An 18,011-nucleotide genomic window follows, 5' to 3' on the forward strand; every position below is an offset into this window, starting at 1 on the left:
CCACTGCCTTTTCTTCCTTTTTTCCCCCCTTTTCTATGAGTTCAGCCCTCTGGCGAATTCATTATCTGGCGGTTCGTGTCGCATGCCAAGTGTTTTCCCCGGCATTAACTTTGTGGATCCTTCTTTTGACAACTGCTGATTTAACGTGTTTCATGAAACGAGTACAAGTAGCAGACCAACACTGCTTGTGTAATAAATGAGGCAATCATTAATACATTTCATGATCACCTTTTCCCTTCCTCTCCCTTTTTTATTTATGTGTCTTTCCCTGTGTCAATCTCTCTTATTTATTTTCATGTTCTCTCTCTTACTCCTCCCCCCTCTCTCTCTCTCTTGGTCATCCATATCCACCGGCTCTGTTTAGTGTCGGGGGGGAAAAAAAACTGCACCACTGCTTCTCAGATTCTTATTTCTTTCTCCTTTCCCTTCCCTGTTTTTTATTTTATTTGGACAGCTGTCAAGACTCACTTCCCACTCCCTCTGTTTTCTGTTGTGTGCCGCTGCCAAGTTCCGCTCATCTCCCCGAGGAAGACGAGAGGGCGAGGGAGGGACTGCAAGAGGAAGTACAATGAGTGAAGGAGGAACGGAGAGAAGTTTGGCAGCAAACACTTTTTAGATCACAACAAAAAACAGAAAAAAGCAAAAAAGTTTGAAAATCCCACCAGGTGGTTCCTGCAGTGATGTTTTTTTCTATCACGGAATAGTATTATAAAATAAAGTGTTTCAATAGTGTCTCTCACACGCAAGTAAAGAACAAAACCGATCCTCATGGCAACGTGCTGAAGGCCACCGCCGGCATTCACCTGAAGGACCCGCCCACCGTCCTCACTATCCCCACTTAAAGTGTCTCTGTCTCCTCCCCCCCCCCCCCCCCCCCTCCCGATAGTCTCCAGAGGAGGGCTCTCTGCTGATGGCCAGCCCCAGGATGCTGCTCCCGGAGGCGGGCACGCTGTCGCCGGCCACCCCCCTGTCCATCCACCACCAGATCCAGCTCCTCCAGCAGCAGCTGCAGCAGCAGCAGCAGCAGACGCAGGTGGCCGTAGCGCAGGTAGGACGCTCTATCTCCATACTTGCATTGCGTACACAAATGCGTTCATGTCCACGATACTCAAGATACGGGAAAAAAAAGTGGGAAATTCTTAAAAATATATATTGGTTTGAATAGGCAGTACCCACTTCCTATGTTCCACAAAATAAATGTTTGCCACCTGGACAAGCATGTTTTGATGTTGTTGTAATGGTCACTCTTTTATTCATCACATACATGTACACCCTGCTACAAACATACAGAAATACATTCTAACTAATATGTTTTGCTGTCTATTGTCTTTCATCCTTATCCTGCTTTAAAATCGTTATTTTGCTACTCCAAGAATATCCTTTTCATCCGTTTCCAAAGGATTCAATGTTCTTGTTTTCTACCTGCTAATTTGATTAATCCTGTATGCAGAGACTTTAATCAATTTAAAGCATGCGTACAGCAGGCGATGCCAATCAAGGTTCTCAGATAAGTTGAAACACTTAATCGTCTTACATCCACCCACTCTCTTCACCACTTATAGCTAACACTGCAGTCTCCAATCAGCTCCAAGTCCCCGATGATTAAGATGGAAAAATGAGTAGATAATTGATAACCAAATGAATTGTAAATCTCATTAATGCTGCGCAAGCCTGCGGGGTTGCTGCGGTTACCAGGCCCTGCTTTGAAGGTGGCAGGGCAGGCCGTCATCGGTTGACGAAAACGGTTGGTGAGGCTGGTGATATCTCGGAGTGCTTCGCCTGAGAAAGCGTTTGGCTACCAGATGCACCGGCGTCATTATCAAGCTGTGTTACACAACAAGCCATGCCGCGCACAGCCAGACCGTATTCCCTTCACTCATTAGGTCTGGGAAGTCTGCCGTTGGCAATGTGCATTTCACGGGCCCCGTGAATCAACCGTTCTCTGCAGCCAATAGGGTAGGGAGTTTCAGCCTGTTGGATCGCGAGCGCCGTATTTTCAAAGTAAACACCATTAGCAAATTTTAATTGAAGTTAAAACGACTTGCATTCAAATAAATAATTCCAATGCAGCAGGGATATAACTATAGCAGTTAATCCGTTGTAGAATGTTGTAAATGTCCAAAACGGCATTCCCAGTTTCATCATCATCTACTACATCATCTACAAATCACTGGCTGGGGTAGGCTGATTGGCTGAGTATATTTTGTTCGGAGCCAAGCTGCCCATGTAGGGCTGCTGCCATCCTGAGACTAATTGGAGGTGGTTCGGGACATTAAGGCTTTTTTTTTTGTTTATTTACTAAATATATATAATATATTTAAAACAAATGGCTGGTATAGGTTTGGAATATTAACTGGTATATGTAGCTTGATTCTGTGACGGGAGTTGTCCATGGTCATGAACGTTTTATTAATAATAGGCATCTTTCAATGATAGTTGGGAAAGATTCAGCAGTTTCACTTTTTGCGGAAACATGCAGACATTGTTTCCTTTTGCCATGCATGTGAAGGGGATGCTTGTGTCAGAAGGGAAGGTCGGAAAGAAAAGAAAAGTAATGCTCAGATACACTGAAAAATGACATGATGTGGGTGTGTTTAGTTTGTGGTTCTAATCGGAATGGATAAGTCAGTGTATATTTGTGTACTACAGAGACAGATGTTCACATTTTCTTCCGGTGACTATCGAAGGATATAATGGATGTTTGCTTCTCTCTCTCTCTCTCTTTCTCTGACTCTCTGTCACACCCTCTTTATCCCCTGCTCGCGTCCATAAGCCAACTCACAGTTGCAATTAGCATTTTTTACACACTCAATCTCTCACATGCACAATCAGTCAAGCACAGACACGCACACACACTGACAAACACCATTATCTGTGAAGGGGGAATTTCCCCTGTTCCTGTTTCAAAAAACCGAACTCGGAGGAGAGAAGGAAATTATGTGTGTGCATGTGTGTGTTTGTCTATGGTACTTCAAAGAGCCCTGGCGTGTAAAGTGTGAGTGAGTGATTCCAGTAATCCTATGGGAGGGGGGGGGGGGGGGGGGGGGGGGGGGTGGAGGAAGGAGACCCTGATCTGTTGAGTCACAGTGCACAATCTTCACTGCTCCCTGCTGTTACGGAGGCAGACACAAGAGCTGGCAACTCTCCTGGTAACAGCACTGGGCCAGTGCAGGCCTGCATGACGGGAGGTGGGGTATTTCATCAGAAAAATAGTTCTGAAATAGTTATTACAAAGCATCAATGAAAATACTGTATATTGTGTGTATGTGTGTGTGTGTGGAGGCATGCAGCAAACTATGAAAAAAGCTTCTGAGTTTCAATGTTGGATCTCTAGTCAATCAACGTGTGTGTGTGTGTGTGGACTTACAGGAAACTGACAACTTTTATGGGGCCTCAATAAATTCCAAATACGAGGCTGGCGATTAGCCTGGCTTTCTCTCCGTGCATCATCAGGTGCTGTCATAAAAAAATCCATATGGAATATGCAAGATTTTGCCATGCAGAATCAAATATTAAATACCAGTCAAATATGTGCACGTATACTGAAGTCTCGGATGTGTTATGTGGCTTTTTGGCTTTGTTACGGATTGCAATTGGCATTATTGAGTTTATAGTTGCTGTGCAATCTGAAGCGAAATGGCTGTTTATTATATGCTATTGCAGTTTATTACATAATTGCCTTTTTAAACGACTTTCATGTGGTGGACGAGAGCTTTGCAGTAAGTATGAGGGAAAATCTATAATAAGTTATTATAGGTATTAAAAGTGACACATTTGTATGTTATAGATACAAACACTACAATTTAACCAAATTAATGTGTACGATATGTCTCTACTCTCTTATGATCAATGTATATACTGCATATATTTATAGCTACATTTCTTAAAGTTCTAATGGTTAAGGCCAGACACTAATTAAATAAAGAGAAAATAAATGAAAGATGCGATAAGAGAGTTGAAATAATTTGAGAGAAGATTCATTAATTTGTGCTATAGTTAATTAACAAGTGCAAAGGGTTTGTTTCTTGCTGGTGCATTGCAGTCTATCGTGGCCATTCCTAGAGCAGGTCTAACCCCTTGGCTTACTATGCAGTTTCTACTTAATCTTCATATGCATTAAAATGATAACTAACTCACTTCACACTTTTGGTGTCATTTCACCATTTTTGTTTTATAGCCTGTAGTGGTGGCTACTACATCCACTTCTACCGTATATCAACATCAGGCAACACTGCTGATGCACATTTGTATCAATCCTCCTATTTAATCCATTGTAACTGTGTCTGACAGGGCCCTGGGTCTGCTGACCTGATGATGCCTACTAGTGTTTTGTCACACGGTCCCTCCTCCTACCCCACTTATAGAGACGGTGGCTGATGCCATTCTGACAGTTAGACAGAGGCAACTTTTGTTGAGAATGTTTTCTAGGCTGAGGTGTTGCTGAGCCTGCATTTCTTTAATATAGAACCACTGAGAGGATCTTTAGGGAATGTAGCAGTGTGAATGTTTCAATATATGCAACATTGTATAAACTGTCCAACCATGACCTTGCTTTAGACAGCCTCCCTCACATTCCAGTGCTTTCAATAGAGAGCTGTCACAAACATTTCTCCTTATCTATGTATTTGTAGTTTTGCTTCTCTGGAGGAATGCAAACTGATACTTTACTTACTACTTACTAAAAAAACAACACTTAGTATTGGCCTCGACCAGGCAGTGGTGGCCGAGCAGATGTGTTTATCTATGTGAGCTGGTATGAGCGTTATCTTCACAGACACTGTGTGCAGGGTTGTCTGGTGTAATGAGAATGTCCTATCTCATACATAAAGCATGAGGTCCACCATATCTGACTTTTCTTTAACCTGGTTTTCTTCAATGTCTCATTCAGATTCAACAATTTTGCAAGAGAGACCTGGCCAAGACCAAAGCATACAAATTTCAAACGGTTATATATAACTCATAACAGGAACTGGAAGATAAGAACAGAGTTCTATAGTACAATGTTCCTCCTTCCTTATACTTATTCAAATTACACATTCCTTAAGTTCCTTCATCTAAAATCCATCTGAAGCTTGTGAAGGTGCCGTAAATGTACACACCCATGGTGAGTCCTATAGGCACTGACAGCAAAACACCCTCTTTGAACTTGGTGTGTGTCTGTGCTCCGTCACAACGAGAAGCTTCGCTCCATGCAGCCAAAAGCATCGGGCCGTAATGCACGGGCTTGTGCAAGTGACGAGCTTCGAGAGAAGGCTTCCTCGCTGGTGAGCTGAATTGGTGGCTTTCTATTTCTTTAAGTTAAACCGTAACCACACAAAGGCCTCTGTACCGGAGATAGTGTAAAAAAGAAAAGACAGAACTATTAGAATTAACTGTATTTCTGTTTTATCCCAACCACCAGTTGAAAAGGTTTTAGCAGTACCGTAGCAGTGTTTTTATCTTCTTCTTCACTGACTTGGCCAGCAAATGGCTTCCGGGCTGCCATGGAAACGTGGTTTCGTAAAACAGGATGAGGAGAGAAGCCGGGGACCCTGGGGCTCATTACAGTGTTGGATATCCCCTATAATACCCTGATACATTACGCTTCAATGTGCATGGCTAATACCGGCCTGCCCTGCACTCTTGTAGTCTTGTTTTTCTCCAGCAGAAGAAGTTGAAAAGAGTACATCAGCCGACTGAGAAAGGCAAATACCAGGATATCTTGTTAGCAGGGTAAATCTTTTTTTCCACCTTACAGACCTTCATTTTGGGCCCCGGCTGTCGAGCTACAACGCCAGAGCTTTTCAAACCAGACGCACACACACACACACACACACACACACACACATGCTTGTGTCGGCATTTGATTTGTGTGCTTTTGTGACAAATGCGGGTGTGTGTCTTTGTGAGTGTTTATGAATGTGCGTTTGTTCTTTTCGACACATATTTCATTTGGACACACACGCACACACACACACACACACACACGTTCACCTGAGGTTCCTAATCATAACCATCCCTGTTGTAGGTGATAAACATGACATGACATTCATCCTTGTTTTTACGTGAACAATGTTGATCCGCCCCACCGAGCCTAGAGTTATAGTCAGCATTGAGGTTGAGATAAGAGATTGGTACCAACACGCTTTGGGGAAGAAACTGCTTCTGTCATCCCGTTTCTCTCCATTGTCTCCCGCTGTCATCTTAAGTTATTATCTCTGTTCCCCCTCCCTCGTGTTGTCTCGTCAGCCCTACCTCTCTTCCTCACTCTCTCTCTCTCTCTCTCTCTCTCTCTCTCTCTCTCTCTCTCTCTCTCTCTCTCTCTCTCTCTCTCTCTCTCTCTCTCTGCCTCACTCTCTGTGTCTATTTGTCTGGCTCCTTCTCTCTGACAGACACTAGACTCAAGGATTTGTCAGTGCCGATGGCAGTAGACCCAGGGTTAGTCGCCAGACACTGAACTGTCACTGCCCACCGCTCTGGTGCTGCTGTTGATGGGTCCAATGCAGAGATCCAATTTTGTTGTACTTGTGCAGTGACACAAAAATGTAGCTTCCCTTCTTCCGTGTGTCACCCACACTGAGGTGGGAAGGGAATGCGAAGGTAATAATGTGAAACACCACTTATCTCCCTTCTGTTTCCGTCCTCTTCCTCCTCCTGCTCCTCCTCCTCCTGCTCTTGCTTCTTCTCTTCCTGTTCCTCCTCCTTCTCCTCCTCCTACTGCTCCTCTTACTGCTCCTCTTCCTCCCCCTGCTTCTCCTCCTCCCGGTACTCCTCCTCCTGCTCCTCCTCTTACTGCTCCTCCTCCTCCTCCTCCCCCTGCTTCTCCTCCTCCTGCTCCTCCTCCTCCTGCTCCTGATTGTCCAGGTTCACCTGCTGAAGGACCAGCTGAGTGCGGAGGCCACGGCCCGGCTGGAGGCCCAGGCCCGGGTCCACCAGCTGCTGCTGCAGAACAAGGACCTGCTGCAGCACATCTCCCTGCTGGTCAAGCAGATCCAGGAGCTGGAGGCCAACTTCACCGGAACCCACTGCAGTGAGTGCTGGTCACAATGCTCTCTGATTTCCACCTCTGTTTGAATGAAATACACAGATATATGTTTCATAATAACATCTTTGTGTTGAGTGTTGCGTGACGGCAGCCCTTACGTCGGTTCATTAGTGCCAAGGTTGTTAAAGGATGACCCTCTGTCGATGAAAAAGGTGATGAATGATGACGCTATTGAAAACAAACAAGGTCATTATTTGTTTTCTGTCCGTATCTTTCACAGTTGCAGAAAGTCAACAAAGTTAAATATGAATGTAAGAAATTGATTGACGGATTGATCACTGAATGTGTAATCTGCTGGTGTTTTTGCTCCATGTACTGTGGTATTACAGGCCATTACGCCGTCAGGACCACTGGTTGTACAGAGAAGGCCGAATGGGGATTCAGGGTCTTGTATCTCCAGTCAATGAATGCAGCAGTAGCGGCATTAGGCTCTGATCGATAACCGGTAGAGCTTAATTAAAAATGCTGATCATTTAATTAGATCCACCCGACTCCCACAATTGACTGGTCTTGCTTCATTTGACTCTGGTCGGTGATCTTGTTCACCGCATTAAAAACAAGTAAAGGTTAAGTGACGCAACAAAAAAAAAAGGCTTTCCTCCCAGTGACTTTTACAGAACTGTTTGACCATAAACCTGTGTATGCTGTGCTTGCATGCGGGTGGTGCTGACATCCACACATCGGGACTTGTTGTCCCCAACAGAAGCAGTGTGACAAGCGGACTAATAGCTCATTATATCAGCAGCCTGGGGAGGAACAGTGTTAATGTCAGGAGTAGGGTAACACCTTCCCCCATGCATTTAGTTGGAGGAGTTTCTCTGGTGGTTTGCGTCAAGAGATTTTTCACTTCATTATATTGCTTTAAAGTAATCCAATGCATTATGCATGCCGTGGCTCTGATCCACTTTACCCTACAATGGTGAAACTGGCAATATATTCATTTTCTATATTCAGTAGTCTATATTATATTATGAATGCCAATATACTCCATATTTGCATTTCACTGTAATGTGAATACATAATGCTGACAATCCTTTCTTCCGTCTTTCTTGCCCTTTATTTCTCTCCATATTTCTTTCTCTCTTTCATACTCTCACTCTTCTTTCTTTCTGTCCTTCATTCCTTTCTTTCTCTCTTTCTTTCTCTCTTTGCCCTGCCCCCCCCTGCCCTGCCTGCCCCCCCCCCCCCCCCCCCCCCCCACCACCACCACCAGTGGGGTCCCAGGACAGCCTGCTGGAGATCACCTTCCGCTCCAGCGGGGTCCCGGTGCTCTGCGACCCCACCACGCCCAAGCCGGAGGGCCGCGCCAACGGAGAGGCCCCCCGCCCCGACGCCTTCTCCCCGCCGGCCGCCGCCCTCGGGAGCCCCATAGGTAGGGACCCGTCCCGTCTCCTCAAGCTGGAGCGCTTTCGCTTTTTCCCGGGGCCCCCGGGGGGCCCCGCGCCGCCCCCGCGGCCGCCGCCCCTGAGCCCGCCGCCTTGGCTCAACGGGGCCGTAGGTGAAGAGTGGCGCGGCGGCGGCGGCAGCTTCTCCCCACCTCCCCCTCCTCCGCGACAGGGCAGGGGCGAGGAGGAGCCCCCGGCTGCCCTCCGCACAACGTCCCGGGACGACCCGGACATCGCCCGCTTCCGCGAGTCGGGCATTGCCTCAGAGTGCGAAGATTCAAACACGGACGACAGTGAGGAGGAGGAGGAGGAGGAGGAGGAGAAGGGTGGGGTGGAGGAGAGAGGGGATGGGATGGAGGTCTACGGGTGGGGCACGGACGTGGAGACACTGAGGCTGCTGAACGTTCTCAACAGACAGGCCGTCCCCGACTGCCTGGGCGAAGAGATAGCCGTATAATACACACGCGCACACACACACACACACGCGCACACGCACACACACACACGGAGACCACTCAATTGTTGTCGTCACTTGATCACGTCTGCGTCATACCCCGGATCCATCACTATTTTCGCGCTGAGGAAAAACAATGAGTTTCGTATAGTTTTCCATAACTTAATGTCCTCTACCCTACTATGTATTGCCAAGACAATGAATATAGCACATGGTGAAGTCATTATAACTTTTTTGTTATCGTTCGCTTCGCTTAACAAGTTGCTAAGGCGCTGTAGCAACTGTGAGTCTTTCACCACTATCTATCAGTGACTGGTAACAAGAACGTAAATGGAGGCTGACATAGGACATGAAATGATGAGCATGTTAGCAATTTTCGTAATGGTCCTTATTTTATTTTTTAAAATGTAACTTAATTCATTTTTACTTCAAATTTACAGTTCAACAAGGCAGTTTTGGCATTTTATGTAGTATTTGGCAATAAGTCTTGTTCCTCTATTGAGTTTTCCATAGTCTGCCGAGACCTGTTGATCCAAAAACCCTTTATTGCGCAGATGGGAAAATGATGGCGGTCTTGGGTTGTCTGTAAGCACTGCATTTTAGCACTGATAGCTTCTTATCTGTCTTTGTCTCACTGTTTAAGCTACTTGGACGAAGAAGAGTAAAAACACGTTCGTTCACAATGAGAACGTTTCTCAGGAGAACACTTTCAGCTTCTTTCAGCGTCTTTTACAATTTGCCACTCAACTACATACAACGGACTGGCTTTCTGTAGTGTTTCTTTCTTTTCTTCCTACCTTATTACCCGGTTGACTTTTCATTCTGTTCTGTACAACTTTGCTCATGCATGCAAAAAGAAATCTTGAAACACTGAACACTGGAGGTATCTTCATGAACCATTTGTTTCTCTTGTTTTCACCAAGACGCTTTCTTCTGAACAAAACTGTCACCCTTTGCTGAGAGTATACCATTAAACACATTTTAGATTAGCTTTTTCAGCTCGCCCAATTCAGAGGGTTAGCATTGTTTGAATTCCTAATTAACGTAGAGCTCTCATGCTATTGTATTCGCTTGAACTGCTAATGCTAACAGGTTGCTGCTAGGATATGTTTTCCTCTAAACTCAAAGGATTATTCTTTACCCCATATCATATCAAATATGTGCATCTTTTATGTAGTATGAGAAAAAGCTAAATCCTCTATGATTCTGTCTCTCAAGTCTCTATGAATTGAGTGGGGTGTGCATGCACTAGCCTAAAGCATAACAATAGACCTTGCACGTGATGTCATAAGTCCGCCCACTCTTCAAACTGTATGGGAGGAGGGCGGTATATTGGGGTTTACTGTCTTATGTTTCTGTCTTAGTGTCTTCTATCACAGGCTTAACTCATCTTGCACTTTTTCCCTACATGTATTTGCAGTTCTATCGAAGCCGTTTACTGTGTTGATCTTACCCTTTGTCAACCTGAATTTAAAAACAGGATTATATAAACACACTTGTACATAATGATGTAGATTAATGTTTCCTGTATGGTTAAACTGTAAGTTTCTTCTATCTTTTATATATAAAAGAGAGAAGACTTGTCAAAGTCTATGACTGCGTTTCTTTCCAAGAGAAGTTGTGTCTTGTTTTAATGAAGGCCTCTTTTGGGGAGTAACACGATGCTCATGATACCACTATATAAATCAAACCACACTGAAATGCTTCGGTGCGACTTTCTGCAAGGCTGACGTGGCTTTGTTTATCCCCCCTGTGTGTGTGTGTGTGAGGCGGTCTGACGGTATAATTTATGTTGAGTCGGAGATGAGTCTGCATCCTATTGAAGCTTGGATTTTGGATATTTTCACTCAGCCGAGTTAATAAAACACACTCACTCCAAGCAAGAGTCAGGGAGGAGCAGCGGCCCCTGTGTTTTGAGGAAACAAAAACACACCCAGTGGTCTCCGTGGGCAGAAAACAGTGTTGTTGAAATTAATTTGGTTTGTTTCGTCAGGAAGGACCCAGAATGAACAGGCTGATGGGCTCAACCATCTCATTCTTTAATCATGTTGTAAATGTTCATATTTATGGTTGGATAAATCCTATGAAAGTGGCTCCCAACCCTTGATGGGAGCAAAGAGGCATATATTTTTTTAAAGAACATCGATGATCCAATGTTAGTTTGTCGTTTATTCCAGTCTGGATATAGAGCACTGTGATTGCCAGTGTTGCTCTCTTGTGTTGGATCACAGAAGTGGAATGTCCATGAGTTTGAAGGTGGAGCTGTGAGTTGCCTCTCCTCTACCTGTACTTGCAATGCCCCATCTAGCTGGAACCATCTTGACCCTGGACGGTTGGTTGCTAGGCAGAGATAAACAAACATAGCAGGGTACTACCAGGGTAGGGTATGTGTTTTGGAGCTAAACTGATTAAACTTTTACTCTAGTTATTGACCAAGATCTCCAACCTGAAATGTGATGTGTGGAAATCCAAACAAACCTTGAACTTTGCATATTATTTGAAACAAGCAGCTTCAATGACTGGATGCTTTGGTGCAGTTCACTAGAGTTCACCTCCTGACAGGGGGGGTGAGACGTTGAAAGGCTGTTCTGAAGGGGGTGGCTCTGTTCTGTCACCCTGTGTCCAGCAAGTGTGCTAGCCTTTATAAGTAAAGGAGCTCAGAGCGGTACACAACATTTTATATCTGGAAAGCCTCTTCACATCTAATGATCTCACCTTTTCTAGACTGATTATATCTAGACCAGCCTTTCCAAACCTTGGGTTTGGCCCCTTTTATTGAGTCGCAAATTAGCAAGCTAAAATATTTTTCCTAATTAAAATAGAAGAAGAGCATTCTTTAGAACTACTCTGTTCTATTCTGTAGCGTTGCTGTGTGTAGGGCTGTTTACCTGTCAGTACCTTTGTCAGGTGGTGAGTAACTTAACATTGCACTTTTTGCTGTGATGTTCTGTTATGTTATTTATCAGTTGTGACATCAGTAGTAGCATATCAGTAGTAGCACTTAACTATCAGTGGTTAAATGTTATGGCAACTCATTTCAACTGCAGCACTGCTTGGAGGATTCTCTCTCTCTCTCTCTCTCTCTCTCTCTCTCTCTCTCTCTCTCTCTCTCTCTCTCTCTCTTCTCTTTTTTTCAATTCCCAGAGTCCATTAATTGCATGAAAGGGCTGTCTGGGGCCCATCATTCCTGTGGGCCCAGAGTCAGTACTTTGTGACGGTGCCCGCTAGGTGGTTGCTATTGATCGGCCAACCCCTGCCCCCCCCCACCGGTCACCTCTCCGTAGCTCTGCGACCCGGGGGTTAACTGTGCGGACTGCAGAGGCAGCAATCAATGGGGCTGGGGAGGAGTTCAGGCTGCCAACCCCAGTGGAATGGTGCGCCCTTGAAATATGTATCAATATACCTTGTGGTACTACTCCTACAGAGTGAAGCAAAAAGTCCAAAGTAAAAAATCCAAGTAGCTCCTTTCAAACCAATGATGAGTTTATTCAAAATATGAAATACAACTGGATGCATACGATGGATGCACAGCTTAATCCGATTAAAGCCATAGTTTGAATATGCTCCGCAATTGGACAACTGCAATTGTCCGAGTATACATGGCGGTGAATAAACCGATTCATGGGCCCAAACATGTCATGCTCCGGTACGATAGGTGGCGCTGTAACCATTTCAACTAGTGGTAATAGAGCCACCGGCTGACCTCTTTACGTCACCAGCAACAACAAACTCAGGCAGCATTCGACAAAGATGTTTTCAGTAGACAGCTGTCAGTTCACTTCGGGTCCACATCATTTCTCAGACGCTCCATTGTTCCGACCTCTTGGTCGTATGCGGAGTCCAGTCGGAGGAGCTGGCCCTGCTGGCGGAGGAGTCCGCATACGACCAAGAGGTCGGAACAATGGAGCGTCTGAGAAATTATGTGGACCCGAAGTGAACTGACAGCTGCCTACTGAAAACATTGCTTTCTCCTCAAAACATCCACAGATGAATAGCTATTCACAGAACATCCTTGTGTTAGGTAGAGGTTGTCGGAAGCTGTGTAGTCCATGAGTTCAGGAGTTGGGGGTTATCACACATGCACGCACACACACACAAAAAAAACCCTTCGATGTGGAAATTGATGACCTTGGGGGGGGGGGGGGGGGGGGGGGGAGAGACGCCTTTGAAAGCCAAGCTCTTGGTCATCTGACCTGAAGCTATAATGAGGAGAGCGAATCGTGTCTTGGACGAACAAGTAGATCCTGGATTGCACAAGGCTGACTAAGCCATAACTATTGGAGTGTGTGTGCGTGTATGTGTGTGTGTGTGTGTGTGTGTGTGTGTGTGTGTGTGTGTGCGTGTGCGTGCATGTGTGTGTGCTGCTGTCAGCGGGTGTACTGATAGGTCAGCCGCTGAACCTCAACCTCCTCTCCCCGCTTAAAGGGGAACACCTCCAGAGACTTGGGTTTCCTGAAACCCTTTTCTTTTGGTGTCACTCGCAGTTGTTGCACTGTTTCATTATGCAACTTTTTATCTGTTACTGTGTGTTCACACCAAACGCGACAGCATGACACGATTCCATACAAAGTCAATGTAGAGACGTGAATCGGGCGCAATTTGTCGCGGCATAAACCTGCGGCAAGATTTGATTGACGGCGCGACATTTTGCCCTGTCACGGGCGAGCGCGTTCACGAGGATTTGCAGCGCGACAAATTTCGCTGAAGTTGAAATATTTCAACTTTGCCGCAGCATTCGCGTGAGACAGCGTTCACTCCCTGGGTGAAGTAACGTAAAACAGCCAATCAGCGTTCAACCGGCCGGGCCAACCGTTCCCTGCACTCCGCAGTGAACCGCAGCTTGGAGGAGAAAGTGATTGTTGCCGTTTGCGACTCCCGGAGCTCTATATATATAATATATAAATATCTATATAATATAATATATATGATATATATATATAATATCACAGCACAAAGCGGTGTGCGCCTTCGGATGATATTATGAACCCATAAACGACGGGCATTGCGACGTCTCTCCCTCTTCCACAACAGGTAAAGACATGTAATGGTGGTTATCTCGGCCATGGTTGATGAGAATCAATTGGCATAAAGCACCGTTGGCGGGCAAAAGATGTTGCGCAACAAAATTCGCCTGACATAACTGCACAGCGACAGATTATGATTTGTTGCACAACAAAATTTTGGCGATAGCGCGACCAGGCGAAAAATGTGTCTTTTGGTGTGAACACACAGTTATACGCAGGGCTTCACATTTCCCGTACAGTACACTGTGGAAATTTCATCTCAATTCCATCACCGTAGCGTCCCACTGTAGGTACCACTGGTGGTCGTGGAATGGGACCACGATGCGGCAAAATCAACTATACATGGAATATCCATTTCATGGCAAGGCCTTTGATGAGGATATGAATGAAGACGCAGATGAAATACCTGACCTGCAGTCACTTCTTTTCCCTCTCTAACCCCCATCCTTCGATTGTGTATCTTGAGTCCTCTCTGGATTTTGTATCTTTATTTTTCCCTTCCCATTTCCTCTCTCCCTCTCCTTCAATGTGGCCTTCTCAATTTGTCCTCTTCATCTGCTGCTGCCTTACTGTCTGTGTCTGTGTCTCTGCTGCTCTTTAACTTCCCCAAACACCTCCCGTGTGTGACAGGACATTCTTCAGAAGGCGGATGAATGCCCAGACTGCCCTTTCAGTTTGAGACGAGAATATAACTAAATGTTAAAACGACTGGCTGTCTGAATACGTCAAATGCCTTGTACTCCATGTCTGTCCTGTGATTTCCATGAGCACAATGTCCGCACCATTTAGTATGTCCGCAGGACTTTGCCGAAGAAGCTTAAGTTATTAGTTTGGCTTTCAGAGAGCATGCATCAATATGATGTTTGAAAGCAAATCTCCCTGGGAATAGTTGTTACCATCGGCTCTCCAGAGAAACGGCTTGATAGAGGGAGGAGGCTGATTGATTGTTACCCTCACGAAGACACATGAACCTCCTCTGTGATTCTTCAAGACAAACACAAAGATGTTGTTCTTGAGGCCCGCTTGTAATTAAGTGGAAACATATTGCATACACTTGCATGGACACACACACGCACGCACGCACACACGCACGCACACACTCTCTGTCTCTATCTCTCTCTTGTTCTCTCTCTCTCTCTTTGTCTCTGTCTCAATGTCACTCTCTCTGTCAATGTCAATGTCAATCACTCATTGCCACTGATGTGATGAGTCAATAATGATTTGAATCAGACCAAGGGGCTAAGGATAGTCTGCCGTCACTCAAACGACAGCCTGTCCATCAGCTCACACAAACACATATACATACGCGTTCGGCCCCATCTCCATCCCACCTCTTTCCTTCATTCATGATGTAGTGAGCCCCTGTTTAAACATTGGACGACATGTTTCTGTGTGTGTGTGTGTGTGTGTGTGTGTGTGTGTGTGTGTGTGTGTGTGTGTGTGTGTGTGTGTGTGTGTGTGTGTGTGTGTGTGTGTGTGTGTGTGTGTGTGTGTGTGTGTGTGTGTGTGTGTGTGTGTGCGCCCGTACGCGGCATGCCATGAGCCACTAACAACCAGAAGAGGCCAGTGCTTCTGGCACTCTGCTTGGCTCTGTGACAGCAGATCTGTGTTAAAGACCGATCCTCACTTCCAGCCACTTCATCAGTCAGATCTTTATTAAAGCAAACTGCACCAGGACTGCAGTGTGGAGAATTCCCAATGAAGCTGTGATCGTGGGTCACTAATTGTGTACGGTTCCAAAGGATGTCCAGATAACAAGGCTCTCTTTCAAATGTGAGGAGATTGTAAAAGCAAAGGCAAATGGCAAGGGTACTTGTAAATCTTCTCAATGCGGCATTCATATTTCAAAAAATATATTATTTTTTTCTTTTTGTTTTTTTTCCAGAAATAATCACTTCAATGAAAGAGTTACAAATAAGTTCTGACAAAATGGCTGGAGTGAAAAGCTTGAAAAACTTGTATTGCATTAAATCATTAATGTAGACATTAATTCTGTCAGCAATTTGGAACATGGGCTAGTTTCTCTCATGCTCTGAATTGTCCTTCAGTAAGCTTCTCTCCCAATTTGTTTTTCAGAGCTTGACACAAGCTTGACAACATGCCTTTCTCGTTCTAGGTATCATAGGCAATCTTGGTTAGTTCCTTTTGTTCCCAACGTGAGACTGTATTTCCTGAGCATGAATGTGTCTGATAAAACTAGTGGACAGCACATTCACAATCACTTTCCCTTCAGTAAATGCACATGTACAGCTGCCCATGACAGTATTAAAGGAGTGGTGTAAAAGTGAACTGCACTCAAAAATTGTAGGGGCACCCAAACAGAAAAGTACAAATTCTTACATTTTGCTGCTATTAGACTTAGACATTGCTGAAACACACCAAAGCCTATAGCACAAGCATAAAGCACAAGCTTAGTGCGCATCCACTTTTGTTCCGCTCCCATGTCAATAAATGAATACTAACTGGGATAACCTTTCATGCACTGCAAGGTATTTTCCCTATTCACCCATGTGGCTACGTGCTGGAACATTGCCGTTGCACCCTTTCACACATTGCATGACCCTTATGGATGCTGGACGCCATTGAAGTCAAGGACTCAGAGGAGCTCGCTTATTTCAGGATCAGTCCAGTTTAGGGTTGTGCCGATGGATGATGTCATCGTCCATGGGTTGTGCCGATGGTTGTGCCGATGGACGATGTCATCCATCGGCTGACCAACATCACGAGAGCCATCGTGATGGAGAGCCCCCCCCCCCCCCCCCAGATAACCTAGATACTTTGCAGGGTTTTCTCTGTAAATTAAATTAAGAATATAACTAATGCATATTTGCATGCTATTTTAAATACGGTAGCCTATGCCAGTGACATGACTACCGCCATCTGATCGCATTTCTCGAGGCAGATTACACAGTGCCATGTCGCCAAACTATGACGGTGCGACAGTACAGTGCGACAATGTACAGCGAAGCAGCAGCCTCGCTCCGTGAGATCTTGTCCATCGGTGCCATCACCACCGATGCTTGGACAGCGTTGACTACGGAGGCGTACGTATGTGACCGAGACTTTTTTACTGACTGGGTTGTGCAGAGTGCGATCCTGTATCCTGTATTCCGCAGTGCCTCTCAATGCCAGAGAAGCACATTGCGGAATACATGAATTTTCGTTTCCAAATATTTATTTAAAAACAAAAATATCTGTTTTAGTGCGTGTGTGTTAAATTAAATGGTTTTATATCTTAAACAAATTCCGTTGCAAATAGGAGACGCGCAGCATCAATAACTAAAAAAAGTAAGTCGGCCAACGCAGACACATTTTGCAGATTGCAAATTGGCATGAGACATTGTAAACGTTCACAATCCTGCTCTATGCTCTGTGATATTATGTTTATCATCATTTCTATTGTCATGTAGATTGGTCGTCGGCCTGTCTTTTGCACGGATCACACATGAGACCCAAAATGTAAATTGTCATGAGACATGAAATGTTCACAATCCTGCTCTATGCTCTGTGATATTTTGTTCATCATAATTTCTATTAATTTCTGCGAGGCGCATAAAGTGGTCATGTAGATCGGTCATTTGCCCGTCTATTGCGCAGATCTTGCACACAACGTCAGTCGTGTCCCTTGGCTGTCCACTCTCATCAGGTCTATCAGGTGCATCATCAGGTGCAGTTTACAGCTATTCTTTACAGAAGGATACTTGATATTATTATCGAAACAACCGAAAAAGCATTGGCACATTAAGGGAAACGGTAGCGTATTCAAAACCATCATCTGCAGGGTCTGGTGAAGGTGTGTGAAGAGTCTTACAGTCAGACAAGCGTAAACTGTTTACGTGCTGGCAATGTTCCTGCTTTTATTCAATACACAGCCGTACCGGCAGTGATCTGGAAATGGTAAATGGTAAATGGACTGCATTTATATAGCACTTTTTTGTAACCAGTGGCAACCCAAAGAGCTTTACAATATTGTCTAACATTCACCCATTCATGCACACACCCACGATGGCATCAGCCATGCAAGGCGACAGCCAGCTCGTCGGGAGCAGAGCTGGCCAAATGTCACTAGGTCTTGAGCAGCCAAATTGCCGGTGCCTATCCCTGTCACCATTTATACACAACCC

General features: G+C 45.1%; 1 protein-coding gene across 1 annotated transcript in view; it reads left to right on the plus strand.

Moving 5' to 3' along the window:
* Nucleotides 1-18,011, plus strand: part of LOC311353063 (carboxyl-terminal PDZ ligand of neuronal nitric oxide synthase protein-like) — a 101,221-nt gene that overhangs the window by 76,610 nt on the left and 6,600 nt on the right. The window contains exons 8-10 of the mRNA XM_084472900.1: nt 887-1,048; nt 6,844-7,009; nt 8,238-8,396. Coding sequence (XP_084329026.1) covers nt 887-1,048; nt 6,844-7,009; nt 8,238-8,396 — 487 coding nt within the window. The remainder of the gene's footprint in view (nt 1-886; nt 1,049-6,843; nt 7,010-8,237; nt 8,397-18,011) is intronic.

The sequence above is a fragment of the Micromesistius poutassou genome (assembly GCF_964030765.1).
Source record: "Micromesistius poutassou genome assembly, chromosome: 9".
Classification (NCBI taxonomy): Eukaryota; Metazoa; Chordata; class Actinopteri; order Gadiformes; family Gadidae; genus Micromesistius; species Micromesistius poutassou.